The following is an 18,353-nucleotide window of genomic DNA, read 5'->3' as shown; positions in this document are numbered from 1 at the left end:
CCTATTTTTAACGAAAATTTCTTTACACACCTAAAATTAACTTAAGATATAATTTAAACATTTATTTTTACATTATGCTTTTTAATAAAAATATAAATTGCGCTGCTATATGTATGTGTAAGGTTTCATAGATTATAAACCTCTTCCATTGGTTCTTTATCCACATGAAGTAGATTTGACATTGAACACTTCATCAATTTTGCACCGGAAAGCAATAAGCATGGAATATATCATAAAAGTCAAGTTTATCAACCTGAAATTTACTTTAAAATATCTCTGTAAAAAATAATTAAGTATTATTAAGATAAGATTCTGTAATAATTTTGGTTTACCTACCCAACCTACCAATTTAACGATGAAAAAAATAACTAAATATACTAAATAAATAAGCAAGCACCCTAGAGTCACCAATTAAATCGGTACACGTGTCAGAAATACAAAGTGTGGGGGCAATTATCTCTTCAGCGAATCAGAAAAAACCAAAGAGCCGAGAAAATAAAATAAGTGTACGGCCTCGTTTTTGATAAGCCAACGTGTCGTAATACTATACGTCACGCTTTCTTTCCACTCCCACGCTCTCCCACCCACGAATCCTGGGAACGGGTATGAAAATCCTAGGATCTCTCGAATACAGTATTTTTATACTCGCCTTTTCCTACCGACAGCTTAGTACATGGAATCTCTCCTCGAGGATTCTCTTGCCAGGGAGTACTTGTTCGACTCAGCCAACAGGTGTCAGCTTAAAATGAGCGAGTAGCGTGATCTTTAGCCACTCTGGCGAGTAGAGTTAAAGAAAACCGGTAAGTGGTTTCGAGCTCCATGTTTTTGATTGTTCATATTAGAAAAGCGGTTTCAGGTTTGTTTGGAATATATTAATTTGGTGGAGAAAGCGGAGATTAGCGTCTTCCCTGTTTGACTCTTCTCAAGTAAGCTTTGTTTTTCTTGTATAAATCCTTTTGGTTTTACTCATTCCTGTTTGTGGGCAAAACCCTAATTATTTTGATTTTAGAGAGAGAGGATGGGAAGAGGGAAGATAGTGATCAGACGAATAGATAATTCGACGAGCAGGCAAGTGACTTTCTCAAAGAGAAGGAGTGGGCTGTTGAAGAAAGCAAGGGAATTATCAATACTCTGCGACGCCGATGTCGGATTGATCATCTTCTCCAGCATCGGCAAGCTCTACGATTATGCCAGCTCCAGGTCAGTCAGATCCATTTTCTCTTCCCTTTTCTTTTTCCAATCATCGCATGCAAAGTGCAAGTTCTATATTGCTACCGTTACGAGTTTGTTTTCTAAAAATAACTGATGGTCTCGAAAAACAGTATGATACAATTGTTATACAACGCTGGGACCGTAATTTAACATTATGATATCCTCTTTAAACTAACTGAGGCTCTCATTGCTCTTTGGTAAGACTCATCATTGTGATGATCTTGGTTCACTATGCTAGCTGATCTCCCTTTCTTCCTTAATTAAAACAGTTGCAAATGAATATAATTATACATATATTAATGTCATATAGTAGGAACGAAGATTGGGATGGATCTTCTTATATATATATATATATATATTTTAATGTATGATGCATAATGAAAATGGGCTCGGAGTATATTTGTATATAATTAGCGATGTATATTTATATCTTGCTGAGTAAATATATCTGATTGGTTGATTAAGCTGTTAATCTTCTCTTTATACTTCATTTCATATATTCTTGATGAAAGAGTTTGATCAATTGATGCATGCTTATTTCCATCCTTTGAACAAGTGGGGTGTGCCTTACATAAGTGTAGTAACTTTTTATTTCCATGTGACATTTATGTTTAATACATATTTAAGTGTGACAATGAAAGATTGAAAAATAAATTATTTGGAAGTTATTAATTAAAATGATTTCATTTTAACTTTTAACTAAAACACACACACATATTATTATAAAATAATTTATATTTTAGTTTTTGTGTAATTTTTTATTAAGTTAGTATCATCTTACTTATGATACTAAATTCGTTTAGAATTACATTTTAACTTTTTTTTAGAGTGAACTATACTTCAGGTCAAGTACGGACGCATGATTTTATGTTAGGGGGCGAACTTCTAAAATTTTAGGAGGGGCGGATTTATAAAATTCTAGGGGGTGAAAATATATTATCAATTGAAAATACAAAGAAAATATTTAAAATATATACAAATTCGAAATATCCTGGGGGCACCTGCCCCCTTCGGTCCATCCTTGCTTTAGGTCACTCAATTATTAGATCAATTATAAACAAGTCATATTTTAAAAAAAAAATATAATTTAGTTCTTCAATTATAATATTGTTGTAATAGATCACTTCGTCAATAAAATCCATAGTAGCCTTGTATGATAATAATTTTAGTCCTCAAATTTTGTACATTCTATTAATTTGATCATAATTCAATAATCTTAATCGTTCTTATTTAAAAAATCTATCAATATAATATACTTTTCTTCTCCCAAATTATTTGTTCGTCATCATTCATCATCATTCCTACTTGAGTACCCTCATTAGAGCTAGAATACTTCATTTGAAATAATTAACTAATCTAATACACAAATTTATAAATATAAATGTTTTTTAGTTAATTATTATGTAATTAATTCTAATATTTTGTTAAATTAGTCAACGTAGATTTTTTTCACTCTTATAATTCATGCCTGTATATGATTTGCTAGATTTATGCTTTATTTTTCATTTTTTTATTTTAAAGATGATTTATGCTTTATTAATTATTGATGTTAATACACGTTTTATAAATGTTGTTTATTTTATGTGAGGCTCTAATTCATTTAAATAATTTTAAAAAATATCGCCGCTATTATAAAACTGAATAACGTATAAATTTGCTTTTATAATTATAATTTTTTTCATTTATTATATAATTTTTAAGATTCATATATATAACTATTTTTTTGACATTTTTAATTATATTTTATAATATGAGCTGCTACATCCGAATGAAATGATAACAGATATATTACTCAAAACAAAGAGTTATAAATATAAATAAAAAATATAAATGTGTATGATTAATTAAAAATATAAAGTTTGGTATAACTCGTGTTAATGAGGGTACCCAAGTAAATGATGAATAACAAGCAATATGGGATAAGAACAGAGACTATTTTGATAGAATTTTTAAATACAAAATGGTAAATTTATTGAATTATTTTGAAATGTTCAAATTAATAAAATGTGTAAATTTTGATGACTAAAACTATTATTATAGGTCACTTAACTATTATGTTTCAATTTTAACGACTAGTGAAATATTTGTAATAATATTTAATTGAGTGATTAAATTAGAATTTTTAGAAAAAATAATGACCTATTTATAACCAATATAATGATTAAGTGACCTGGAATGTAATTTACCTCTTTTTATTATACAATAACTTGTTATGGGAGAATTTTCTTATTCACTATATGCCGCCTTAAAAAACCAAATCCCTAAATTTGAGAAACCACTTACATCATAGTTTATGATTGTTACTCAACCTTTAGATTCTTTGGTCAAATTCTGAAAATAGTCCTTATACAATGCATTTTTTTGCTTAAAGTCAAAATCATTGCTCATTATTTTTGGAGTATTATCACTCAACCTTCACCTTTTTGGTCAAATTCTGCAAATGGCCCTTCTACAATCACTTAGACTTTGCTAAACTCTTTTAGGCAAGAATTCTAACAATTTCTTTTGTGCAACTTCAGTTCAAGAAGTGTAAGTGATTGCAAAAATGATATACGATTTTACATCCATTCAACATAAAGTGCTTGTAGAAAAAGTTTATGTTTTTGAACTCAAATTTATAAACAACAATAACTTGTTGGATGAGATACCACTGAACTTTGATATATGAAGGAAATTTTTAACGAGACAGTTTTTCTTTCAAAAAAAATCTATGAAGCTATAGTTTCACCAAAAGGAACAAATTCATGGTTGTGGATTTAAATGCACTAGAGCTTGGATTTCATTTCATCTAATCTAGTGACTGACATGTAATGATATGGGCAAAGTGGTTGGCTCAGAATTAGGATACATACATCTCTACACATATGTTCTAACATCGATGCCACCTTATTATATACGAACATACATTGATGTCCGACTGTTATGTTTTAATACAGCATGAAATCTGTTATTGAACGCTACAACATGGTTAAAGAACATCATCAATTACTGATTCCTGATTCGCAACTCAAGGTAAATTTTCACTTCAATTTAATTTGACATATTCTATATTGTCTAATGATAATTGGTCCCATTATGTTAGAATCAATCATGTAGAAATCTTGTTTATTTAGGAGTCTTATATGATAAGAAAAGACAAAATCTTAGAAGTCTTTTGTAATCTTTATTTATAAATAGAATTTATTTTTAGAAGTCGACAACTTAGTTTATTTCAACTAATGTAAGCTCCCAAATTCAATATTCAACTTCTCTTTCATTACCTCTTTTATTCTTTCTCTCTTCAATTTATTTCCTTAGATTATACCATGGTATCATTATCAACATAGGTAGGGTTCCTGATCATTTTTTTTACCCATCTAACGTGTCGACAAACCCTACTGATTTAATAACAATATGAATACATCTCTGCTTGATCTTTTTTTAATAATCTATAGTGATTACAAGGTAGTATTTGTTTTAAAGATTCTTAATCATTTGACAATGAAAGCTCAATCACCTTTACAGTCTCTCTGGTGCTCGAATCTAGGACCTCTAGGGATAACAATCATCCTTTAACCATTGGGTAACTTGGTTCGTGCATCTTAATTATTTTCTAAATTACATGTTTACGGTTAACACTTAATCTGAAGTCTATTTCGATGTCCATTCCTCAGTCAGTTATTGAGTTTGTCCTTAATGAACTTGTTACTCCATCAAATAGATCAGTTATGATGAAAGATAAGAAAAATCAAAGTAATATTCAATTGTAGGTTTATTCCAAGAAGAAGACACCAACTTCTTGATCAACACACATATAATTTTTTATTCATACTATATATTTTCTCACTAGAAATTGTTTTCAAGAAGGTAATTCAATTACTCATACTCACTCAAAAAAAACTCCAAGTCAAATGATAAGATTTAAAAGGTATTACACTTGAAGCATATACGAATATAGATTATTTTAAATAGTGTTATATAGATATAAGTGGTGCTTTAATATTTAATGTATTTTATTAGTATTTTTATAATGTCCCTAATATATTAACTCCAAGTCAAATGATAAGATTTAAAAGGCATTACACTATTTTCTCACTTGTTGCATATAAACCTAGATGATTTAAGAATAAAGTGAGAAGAACTCATGAGGCTTTACTGTGATAATAAATTATCTATCAGTATTCCCCAAAATCTTATTCAACATGATCAAATAAAACATATTAAATTTGATAGACATTTCATTATGGAAAAATTAAAGAGTGGTCTTGTAACACCCCCAACCCGTATCCGACCCGGATCAAAGTCTGAGGTGTCACATTGACCTTTCAAAGCATTTTCCTTTACAAACGAACAAAAATTTAAATTCACATTTCAGGAAAATGAATATTTTATATTAATTAATCAATTCGTTTACAAAACATATCAAAGCATATTCAACTCAATCTATTAGTACATGCCAACTATGTTCAAAATAACAAAATACATCTAAAACATCTCTTTTATGATCTGAACTTTGTAAGGGAGATGCTGACCTGTCTTGCTCCACTTAGCTTTTCTTCTCGCTCTTCGAAACCTACGTGTGAAACAATCACACGCTAAGTTTATGACTTAGTGAGGCATAAAAACTCATCTAATATAATTTACATACACTAACCATGCATGAATAATTTATGCTATCATAACCATGCAACTCATATACTTTTCATCCAGTAAGTACATACATACATACATGTCATCATTTATGTTTCTATCATATTCCTACCCTATTATCATTCATATTTCTTATATCTTGTTCGTATAATCTCTTACGCTTTTATCATATATCTTATAATTCATACTTATCACAGATGCAATCACTCATAACACACACATATAACAATTCCTATAATTCATATCACAAATCATATATAGTACTTACATTATATTCAGGATTATCTCTTTATTAGCCCATGTGAACATTTGAGAACTATATATATGAGAGTCTACTGAGGTTATGCACTACGCTGTCACCACACTCGTATAAATGTCCTGAAGAACCTATCCAGAGGTCATAAAGAACCTCGACAACTGTCCATAGGTCCCAAAGAACCTAGGTAAATTGTCCATATGTTCCTTAGAAGATAGGTAATCATGTCCATATGTCCCGAAGGACATAGGTAACATTGTCCATATGTCTTGAAAAACATAGGTAACCTTCGACTCTTGGCATGCCAACTATACCTTTAGCTCTCCTTTCACATAACATGGACATTCTCTTTCATATTATTTCCCATATTCAAATATCATTCTCTTCTATCACATACCAAATGTATGTGTAAACATCTATTTCATATCGTTTAACATGCATCACATATACATGTAGTCACGTAGATCATGTCTCATAGCTTGATTATATCACATATGTTCATGGATACATCCCATAGCATATAAAATAACATATAAACTTATACATGTATTCATGTGTATACTTTCATATAGTCTGTATATCAATGTCATATAACTTATCTCATGACTTATTTAATATTCTTATATATTATCATCTTATAACTTATATTACTTATGCATGTAACCTTATGACTTATTATCAAGTAACTCAATTAATATTCCTATATTGTTTCATATATCTTTATCCTACAATACATATAACACATTCATATCATATCGTTTACCCTTGAATTATCTTATGTTTACAGATATCATATTCTTTCTTTAACTTGCAGTTTAAATCACATGTTCCATCTTTATCATATAACTTATGAGTTATTCTTATATTATCCTATAGATCAACCATACTTTGTTTATCTCACTTTCCATTTATTCGCTTAAATCTAATTCATATAATTGATACATTATCATCATACAATTACTTATACCCATAGCACACAAAATCATATATAACACCTATAACTCTATTCATATATTCATGCATACATAATAATCATATCATCCATATTAGCCTTCATAGAATCATGAAATCAAATATTGAAAATAGACTCATCGCGAGTCTTACTTCCATATATATCGTATACCAATGAATCTGCACTCACCTGGCCTCACTAGTTAATACTGATCATTTATCTCTTCTCGATCGATCTTACTTGTCAATGGTTTCGGAACTTGTTTAGGCTCTGTATCTATATAATTACACATTTTAAGGAAATTATTAGATGCCTACACCTTGTAATTCGATACTAGCAACTTAAACAAACTTAATAAACCAATATTCACTTTTTTCTTTTAGGTTGCATTATGTAATTTTTTGTTTGAGAGGGTATCGGTACCTGTTGAATGGGTACCGATACCCCTAGCCCAGAAATCACATTTTCAGCACGAAAATTACTTTAACTTAGCTTAAAAACTTCATATTTCATCCCCTTATATAATCATAACTCGCATATGCATGTTTATCCTCATCTATATTCATTTATCATATCCTCTTCTCCTTATGAAATTCAAGAATCATACTCAAATTTCAACATATTCTAAATTCAATTCTAACACTCCAAATCTCTTAATTCAACTATTGACAAGTCAAATTTAACTTCAAATTCTACTTATCAACTCTTTTCCAAAATTCATTCAAAAACTCCAAATCTTCAATCTCTCATAACTCTTTCATTCTTTATTTAAAAGCTAACTTAAGCCTTCCTTAAGCTTTTCTATCATCTAATGATCACCACCCAACCTTGAATTCATCAAGAAATTAAATAACCATGAACTCACCTTTGCTCTTGGCTTCCACGTGAAGAAGAAGAAGAATAAAGGAGAAGAAGAGAACTCTAGAGAAATATCTCCTTTTCCAAGTGGTTATTACCCTTTATAAAGGGAAATAAAAATCTTCCCTGAAAAATAACCATAATACCCTTATTATTTCCAAACTTTGTTATTAAATCCAACATCAACACTTTTCATTTAAGTCCCTAAACTTTCAATCTTTTCTGAGATTAGTCACTAAATTACCAAAAATTCTATTTTGGTCATTGACCCGACTTTTGGGATGTTACAAATCTTCCCTCCTTTAAAGAAAATTCATCCTCGAATTTTCACTGCACACACAATAAGAACATTTCTTCTAATGTTCTTATGTTGTTTCCTTTACTTAATCTTTTCTTCCTTTAGTTCTTCAACTATTTTCTTTTTCCTTTATACATCCTTATCATGTCACTTATCATATAACAGTAGCATTAGTTATTATCACTCAAAATCATAAATCAGTCAAATTCCTTATCAATCTTTAATTTCCTTGCAGTAATAACCAACTTTTATTTCCTCATCACTTAATTACTTCTTAAACTTCCTTAATACATATAAATCATTCTTTATTTCTCTGACTAAATCTGCTTGACCATGAAACATAACCTTTATCACATCTGATTCTTTAAACTTTATCATTTCATTTCTTTATTCCATTATTCCTTTATTTATTCAAAATCAAATTCTCCTTATACACAAATCATATCTTTCCTTTCATGTTCACATACTCTTGTCCTATCATATATACTCATCTCTGTGTACCAATCTTCATTGCTTCCTCGTAGCTTTGATAACCCAGTTTACTTATACAAAACTTCATTCTTTACCATCTCTTATACTTGTATTTTCCTTCCTTAAAGTTTCATACAATACTTTTCTCCTTATCTACATCATAATTATCTGATCAGAATACACAACTATATTCAGATTCATATCATAATTGATTAACTCAACTTTATTCGTTCTTCCAATCTTATAACTATATCATCTTTACTCTGACAGCTAGTCAATAACATCTGTTCAATCTAGGGCACAAGCCCTAGTCAACCAATCATATACATCATTTCCAATCGAAATTATTTCAAAATTAATTTACTTAACTTATCAAATTCACCTCTATTCTCATACATCCTGTAATTTTCGTTGTTCAAACTCAACATTCTAACTTCCTTTATCTTATAAACTGATCACTGATGTACCCATTCTTAAACTCTTCTTATCAATCCTTAACTTTACTTAAACATACGAATCCTCACCTTTTTCACTCTGTTACATTATTATGATCAAAATATACAACTGTATCCAGATCCATCTCATCTTTGGTTATCTTATCCTGACAACATCTCAAAATATTAAATTCCTATACATTTTTTCCATCACATAATCTGGTTAGCCAACGCTAACTCTTTCAATCTAGAATGCAAACCCTTATTATATCCACATTCTTGCTTATACACAATATTATTCATTCGTTTCAAACTCATAAGCTCTGACTTTATACATCTTATACGATTGTCACTGATACACTTATTATTGAACTCTTCTATCAATTCTCACAACATCATTTGATATTTTAACGCTCTTATGGTGATATTGTTTCACCATATTCTATCTTATCCACGAAATAACAAAACGACTCCATATAACATTTTTGATTCAAAACAGTGAAAATTTTCTATCATTATTCAGATATGATTTCAACTTTCTGAAATCAACCCTTAATCTTATAAGACACTTTCTGAGGTTTTCTCTCTTCATCCTGCCTGGACAGGGCAGGTGAATTGCTATCAACATCAGATTTGTCAGCTATCGATTCACTTCGACAATTTCTATAATCAATTTCTACTATATCATACAAATCTTATTCTATTAGCAAGACAACATACTCCTTACACTATCAGATCAGAAATTTTCACTCTATGTTGGCATGTACACATTTTTAAAACTCTTTTACCTTCAGTTTAAGCCTAGAATCGGCTAAACCTTAGCTCTGATAACATTAAATGTAACACCCCAACCCGTATTCGACCCGGATCCGAGTCTGAGGTGTCACATTGACCTTTCAAAGCATTTTCCTTTACAAACTAACAAAAATTTAAATTCACATTTCAGGAAAATGAATATTTTATATTAATTAATTAATTCATTTACAAAACATATCAGAGCATATTCAACTCAATCTATTAGTACATGCCAACTATGTTCAAAATAACAAAATACATCTAAAACATCTCTTTTATGATCTGAACTTTGTAAGGGAGATGCTGACATGTCTTGCTCCACTTAGCTTTTCTTCTCGCTCTTCGGAACCTACGTGTGAAACAATAACACGCTATGTCTATGACTTAGTGTGGCATAAAAACTCATCTAATATAATTTACATACACTAACCATACATGAATAATTTATGCTATCATAATCATGCAACTCATATACTTTTTATCCAGTAAGTACATACATACATACATGTCATCATTTATATTTCTATCATATTCCTACCCTATTATCATTCATATTTCTTATCTCTTATTCGTATAATCTCTTATGCTTTTATCGTATATCTTATAATTCATACTTATCACAGATGCAATCACTCATAACACACACATATAACAATTCCTACAATTCATATCACAAATCATAGTACTTACATTATATTCAGGATTATCTCTTTATTAGCCCATGTGCACATGTGAGAACTATAGATATGTGATTATATTGAGGTTGTGCACTATGCTGTCACCACAACTCGTATAAATGTCCCGAATGACCTAGCCAGAGGTCATAAAGAACGTCGGCAACTGTCCATAGGTCCTAAAGAACCTAGGTAAACTGCCCATATGTTCCTTAGAACATAGGTAATCCTGTCCATATGTCCCGAAGGACATAGGTAACACTGTCCATATGTCTCGAAAGACATAGGTAACCCTCGACTCTTGGCATGCTAACTATACCTCTAGCTCTCCTTTCACATATCATGGGCATTCTCTTTCATATTATTTCCCATATTCAAATATCATTCTCTTCTATCACATACCAAATGTATGTGTAAACATCTATTTCATATCATTTAACATGCATCACATATACATGTAATCACGTAGATCATGTCTCATAGCTTATATCATATCACATATGTTCATGGGTATATCCCATAGCATATAAAATAACATATAAACTTATACATGTATTCAGGTGTATACTTTTATATAGTCTGTATATCAATGTCATATAACTTATCTCATAACTTATTTAATATTCTTATATATTCTCATCTTTTAACTTATATTACCTATGCATGTAACCTTATGACTTATTATCAAGGAACTCAATTAATATTCCTATATTGTTTCATATATCTTTATCCTACAATACATATAACACATTCATATCATATCGCTTACCCTTGAATTATCTTATGTTTATAGATATCATATTCTTTTTTTAACTTGCAGTTTAAATCACATGTTCCATCTTTATCATATAACTTATGAGCTATTCTTATATTATCCTATAGATCAACCATACTTTGTTTATCTCACTTTCCATTTATTCGCTTAAATCTAATTCATATAATTGATACATTATCATCATACAATTACTTATACCCATAGCACACAAAATCATATATAACACCTATAACTATATTCATATATTCATGCATATATAATAATCATATCATCCATATTAGCTTTCATAGAATCATGAAATCAAATATTGGAAATAGACTCATCGCAAGTCCTACTTCCATACATATTGTATACCAATGAATCTGCACTCACCTGGCCTTACTAGTCAATACCGATCCTTTATCTCTTCTCGATTGATCTTACTTGTCAATGGTTCTGAAACTCGTTTAGGCTATGTATCTACATAATTACACATTTTAAGGAAATTATTAGATGCCTACACCTTGTAATTCGATACTAGCAACTTAAACAAACTTAATAAACCAATATTCACCTTTTTCCTTTAGGGGGTATCGATACCCTCCTTAGGGTATTGGTACCCTCATTGCATTATGTAATTTTTCGTTTAAGAGGGTATCGGTACCTGTTGAATGGGTACCGATACCCCTAGCCCATAAATCACATTTGCAGCACCAAAATTACTTTAACTTAGCTTAAAAACTTCATATTTCATCCCCTTTTATAATCCTAACTCACATATGCATGTTTATCCTCATCTATATTCATTTATCCTATCCTTAATTTCTATATCCTCCTCTCCTTATGAAATTCAAGAATCATACTCAAATTTCAAAATATTATAAATTCAATTCTAACACTCCAAATCTCTTAATTCAATTATTGACAAGTCAAATTTAACTTCAAATTCTACTTATCAACTCTTTTCCAAAATTTCATTCAAAAACTTCAAATCTTCAATCTCCCATAACTCTTTCATTCTTTGTTTAAAAGCTAACTTAAGCTTTCCTTAAGCTTTTCTATCATCTAATGATCGCCACCCAACCTTGAATTCATCAAGAAATTAAATAACCATGAACCCAACTTTGCTCTTGGCTTCCACGTGAAGAAGAAGAAGAAAGGAGAAGAATAGAACTCTGGAGAAATCTATCCTTTTCCACGTGGTTATTACCCTTTATAAAGGGAAATAAAAATCGTCCCTGAAAAATAACCATAATACCCTTATTATTTCCAAACTTTGTTATTAAATCCAACATCAACACTTTTCATTTAAGTACCTAAACTTTTAATCTTTTCTGAGATTGGTCACTAAATTACCAAAAATTCTATTTTGGTCATTGACCCGACTTTTGGGATGTTGCAGGTCTAATTTATACTTCATTCATCTTTACCAAGGATCAGTTGACATATTACTTACGAACGGACTAATAAACAAAGTTTTTCAAGAAATTATAAACAAACTGGGAAAGACAGATATTCATTCAGCAACATGAAGAGGAGTGTTAGAATCAATCTTGTAGAAATCTTGTTTGTTTAAAAGTCTTTTACGCTAAGAAAGGATAAGTCTTAAGAGATGTTTGGTTCATGGAAAATATCATTACTAACATTAGCATTTCTTTTTAGAATCTCATTCAAATGTTTGGTTTACCATAATTCTCATCGGGTAGGGAAAAGATTATTACCAACAATAGCATTTCTTGACAAGATTTTGGAAATGTTATTCCTACTTATTTCTTAGGTATTTCTCAATTTCTACCATTTTGGATAAAATTGCCCTTGGATTAATAGGTTTTCTTTGTATTGGTAGATTTATTGTATATTTTTAGTTAGATAGCTAGTTATTTAATGCGTAAATTTATTAAATATTTAAATAGTGTTGTATATTTAAGTGGTGCTTTAATATTTAATGTATTTTATTAATATTTTTATAATGTCTCTAATATTATTTTAAATATATTATCTAAATATATACCTTATAATATAAATTTGATTGAGATGATATAAACTTGATCCAAGTTTGAACTTTATTTTTTATTAAAAAAATTACTTGCAAACTTATAATAATAAAATTACTGTAAATTATTCAAATTCACATGAATTTTGTTTGATAATAAACTTGTTAAAACTTAAAAGTTTTGAAATTACCTTACTTTTGAAATCTCCAAGAGATGAAAAACAATAGCATTAGCATGACAATAGTAAATATTTAGATTGTGCAATGAAAATAGTTCTATAATTTCTTATGTAAATATTTTTAACTTAATATTATGAGTTTAAGTTATTAAGAAAATTCCTCCACAGTCCAAGATATATCCTTGAATAGGCGAAAATTCCTCTCTTCTCAAACATAATAGTTATGAGCACACCAAGCACGTTTCAAAATAAGAACCAACAAAGACTTCTCCTTCAAACAAGAAACAACCTAAGTAAGTTCTCGTTCCAATCTGTAACATCTCTTCTCAAACCTTAAAGTCTCAAAACTTCCCTCCAAACGCAACATGAAAATGGACAGCTGAAAAATAAATGATCTCTAGTCTCTAAAGCAGCACTACAAATGACACAATTAGGATCAACCAAAATATTCATTCTCAAAAGTCTATCTCTCTTGCTAAGCCTGTCTAAAATGGCTAACCAGGCAATAATTGAATGCCTAGGAACGTATAAAGAGAACCAAATTACCGTTTGTCAGGGGACATGAGGCTCCCTTCTCCTTATCTCATCCTACAGCCAAGTAGTGTTAACCTGTTGCACTCCCAAAATTGAAGCGATATTAAGAAAAAAAATTATGTCATATAGACAATTTGAAAAAAAATTGCACTTCTAGATAATTTTGTATTCTCCAAACCAAACACTGTTATATTACATTCTTGTAAAATAAACAAAAAATACTATTACATTCTCAATAAAATTACATTTCGAGAATTTTATTCCCATTTTATGAATCACAAACACCCTTAGTAATCTTCATAATCTTTATTATCAATAAAATTCAAATCATTGATTGTTTAAAGAGCTTAGGAAGTATCCATACTGTCCATATATCAAATTTTGTCATTACTGATCTCTATTCTACTTCATTTGCATCAAAGAAGAACCTAGGTTAAGCCTTTTAACAAAACAAGTGAGAATTCAACAGCTAGATTAAGCCTGCAAATTAATGGCAACAATATGAGTATTAAGGCCACTTAATTTAATCTAGTTGCTACATGAACCCAACAGTAAAACAAGTTAAGCTAGTTAAGTACTAACTGACATTGTATTGTCATTGATCTTCACAGTTCTTTGACACATACTTCAGAATTTACATCACTGGTACTGTAACTATCATACATCACATTCAAGAATATGGTTTTCTTATTTAATAATTGAATTGTAATTGAATAGTTTTGGCAAAGTGAGGCAGCAAGCTTGAGGCAACAACTACATTACTTGCAAGAATATCACAGGTACACAAAACATCCACTGTTTCACTGCTAAAACACTTCAGAACTACTTGAGATTCTAAATTTAGTGCAGTTGGCTATTTCTCTGCATACACCAAATAAATTTATGGTACGAAAATTTCAACTACTAAACAAATACCCTACCGTAATCACAAACTATCGAAATGCAAAGAAGACGATTGTTCACTAGAAAACGTTAAACTTCGAAAGAAGAAAATGGTGTTCCAATCAGTTTCTTTCTTTGACATTCTTCTTCAAAAGTTACTCGTCGTTGTTCTTTTCTCTACTGAGTATTACTTTTTGTTTCAGGCAACTGATGGGAGAAGAACTATCTGGTTTAAGTGTTAAAGATCTACAGAATCTGGAAAACCAACTAGAAATGAGTTTGAAAGGTATCCGCACAAAAAAGGTACGAGAACTTCAGATTTAGATGAAATTTTTGCCTATCTCATTTAAGATGAGATGATAATATTTACTGCAACTGCTCTCATGTTATTTTTCCTTCTAGGACCAAATACTAACAGATGAAATCAAAGAGCTAAACCACAAGGTTTCTTTGAAAGTTTTGCCTCACCCCCACCATTTTATCCTTTCAGCTTTACATTAACAGATATTTTATTGGTTGAGTAACTTCAATTTAATAAATTGCAGGGACACCTCATTCATCAGGAGAATCTAGAACTGTATAAGAAAGTAAACCTCATGCACCAAGAAAATATTGAACTTCAGAAGGTAGTTGACCAGATAATTTGATATCCCTTATACTTCCTCTTTTTACCTTGATATACGGATTAAATCCACAGCTTGCATATAGTACAAGGATTAATAGAAGAATTTGAGTTAAAATAGTATTGAAATTTAAGCAAATGAATACTCTAAATTGAACAATGTTGAATCTCAGGTTTATGGAACAAGGGAAGCAAATGAAGCTAGAAGAAGCTCCCAACCAAGTCATACTTTCAACAATCGGTATGATTTGCATGCACCTGTTCGTCTGCAATTAAGCCAGCCCCAGCAAAACCATTGAAGTTGGGGTAATTCTTCCACTCACTACTGTTTTAAAATCTATAGCAAACAAAACAAGAAATCAAACTATTTCAATATCAATCTAAAATAAATTCTTAAAAAACAGATTACAACTGCATTAGCAAACAACTGTGGACAGACATTATCAGTACGCTATCAAAAACTTGCCCATGGTTAACAAAAAGCTTCTACCAGTGAGCTATTAGATACAGTATGTGCAGCATGATATTGGAGAGAGAAATAGAGCACTTGCTGTAAAATGAACAGGGAAACAAGTTTTCCGATAACAACACACAATAAGTAGAATGCACTGTTTTTGTCTGATTTTTTTCTCAGCTGCCTGGTAAACTTATTGTGTTCAACCAAATTTACTTACTGTTGCAAATTGGTAATAGTGTACAAGTGATCGCAGATCAGGATCCTAAAGGTACTAAACACCAAGTACATACAATCTTTTCAATACCCTAATAAGTTATATATGAAGGGTTCCCAAAATTTTCAAACATGGTGTGTTCTTTTTTAGCTTATACTAATGCCCTTGAAGTGCCTTAATTTTAGCACCACTCTTTTGGTTATCTTTCTGTTGAATTTTGTTGAAGTTTCTTGACATGAATCAAACATACAAGCCATATGTTTTTCATAGAACAAGCCATCAAACCACACGTGAACTTGCCTGTGTTAAAATATAATTAAACGCTTTTCTCGAAGAAGCATTTGAAGGCCTTGGCTTAATCCGATTCTTCAAAGGTAAATTACACAAATGGCCACTAATATTTGAGTAAGTTTTTATTTTATTCACTGAAGTTTCAAAAATAATAAATTAATCACTAACATTATCGATTTGTTATAAATTGACCTCTCCGTTAACATTTGTAAATGCAGTAACAAAATACTGATACGGCGCGTTAAACTGGTGTCCTGTCCCTATTTTTTTACACATTTGACTTTCTAAAGCTTTTGACCAGAGTTTTAGAGAAAATTTAAAGAAAAAAAATCTCTTCTCCTTCGTTCTTTTTCTCCTCTCTCTCCTCTCTCTCCTTAAAAATCAGGGGAGCTACAACTCTGAAACTTTCTTCAACAAATACTTGTTTGGTGAGTTATCTTCAACAAAAGGGAAAGTGAAAGAGTAAGTTTTCAAGTAATTAATACCATGCAGCCATCACCAACTACAGTGCATTAACTAAAACCATGAAAAGGGATGACAGAAGATTAAAAGATTGAAACATCTCTGGCCAGCTTGAGATCGATCTTTTCCTGTGCCACAAAAAGTGCCCCAACAAAGGTAACCCAATACTGTAAGCCGTTGCATGAAACGATACTATACCTCGCTTGATATTTTGTTTCATCATTCATGGACTAGCTAGCTGCTGCTTTGTCTCGTGGTTTTTTTCCAACCCGTAAATAGAAACAATATTGCATGAAACGATACTGTACCAGTGACCATATAAAAAATAAATCAGACCAGTTTATGAATTACAAACTTCTTTTCTGTTTTCTAGAGGAACTTTTGAAATCTATCTTCATTGCTTTTTGGCCGAGAAGTTTGTATGCTCAACATAAAGTCATTGCTTCACTGTAAATGCCATTACCATTTACCACTTCCATTAATTACTTGAATCCTAAGATGATTATTTTATATATAGCCTTTCAACAGTTGATATTATTGTAGCCCCCTTTATTGGATGTACTGTTTCTGCCACCTTGGCTTTGGTTCCATGTGCAGTCTCCCAAACCATGTCTCTGACCTTATCTGAAGCTTCGTCTTTAACCTTGTTAGCTTCATGTGCGGTCTCTGAGATCTTATTCTTAACCTTGTTTGCATTGACTCGACCAGTTTTTGTTTCAACGTTGCAGCATTTGGGAGCTTTGTTGGGCTGTTATGACACCGCCTGTAAAGAACAGAAGTCTTAAGAGCGGTCCTGAAGTGTTGTAATGGATAAGCAAAGCAATAGAAATATAGAATAAAAGAAATTAAACAAATTATGAAGGAACTTCAATAAAATTTGAGAAAGAACTTATTAAGGATGTACTGAGCTATGATAACCTTCACAGCGCATTCTATCTCTTCCAAGCTTGAAAGGAAAGCATGGATAAAAACACCTCTATTGTTGATTCTGTCAAAGTGAAATCCCCCAAAGAAAATTCAAAGATTGATGCTTCAGAGACTATTTATATCATCAGAACAGTGCAGTGATTCTAATGACTGCGTTGAGATTCCGATTTGTTGAGTCCATGACTCTAGAAGCTCCTGATTGTCTTGCCAAAAAGAAATGGGGTGGGTGTCATAACCATTTTTTTAAAACAATTATATATCATTTTAAAAAAAACAAGTATCACTTTATTTGTAAAATTTGGGATTTTTGAATTAATTTGAATTAAATTGAATGGGAGTCGCCATCGACATTTGAGTTAGGTAGGTTGAATACCTAAAAATGTCATTTAAAACAATTTTAAGAAAAATCGTTTTTAAGACAAAAAAAATTAGTTTGCATTATCCAAAAATTCATTTTTA

The 18,353-nt window shown here is 30.6% G+C and overlaps 1 protein-coding gene across 2 annotated transcripts; it reads left to right on the top strand.

Moving 5' to 3' along the window:
- The first annotated feature begins 870 nt into the window (after nucleotides 1–870).
- On the top strand, nucleotides 871–16,292 carry LOC120120367 (MADS-box transcription factor 23-like). 2 transcript variants are annotated; one of them, XM_039140029.1, is made up of 9 exons: nucleotides 871–926; nucleotides 1,010–1,200; nucleotides 4,149–4,224; nucleotides 14,757–14,818; nucleotides 15,125–15,224; nucleotides 15,324–15,365; nucleotides 15,467–15,547; nucleotides 15,717–15,849; nucleotides 15,948–16,292. In XM_039140029.1, exons 2-8 carry the CDS (start codon nucleotides 1,019–1,021, stop codon nucleotides 15,840–15,842), a joined length of 669 nt encoding a protein of 222 aa, XP_038995960.1. In that variant the 5' UTR covers nucleotides 871–926; nucleotides 1,010–1,018; the 3' UTR covers nucleotides 15,843–15,849; nucleotides 15,948–16,292. The 2 variants fall into 2 exon arrangements, with proteins under 2 accessions (XP_038995960.1, XP_038995961.1); XM_039140030.1 differs by lacking the exons at nucleotides 15,467–15,547; nucleotides 15,717–15,849; nucleotides 15,948–16,292 and having other exon boundaries at nucleotides 15,125–15,357.
- Nucleotides 16,293–18,353: the final 2,061 nt, after the last annotated feature.

This window comes from Hibiscus syriacus, unplaced genomic scaffold, assembly GCF_006381635.1.
Source record: "Hibiscus syriacus cultivar Baekdansim isolate YM2019G1 unplaced genomic scaffold, ASM638163v2 tig00110338_pilon, whole genome shotgun sequence".
NCBI classification, from domain to species: Eukaryota; Viridiplantae; Streptophyta; class Magnoliopsida; order Malvales; family Malvaceae; genus Hibiscus; species Hibiscus syriacus.
Note: the sequence above shows the minus strand (reverse complement) of the source record. Positions and strands in the feature narration are given on the sequence as shown.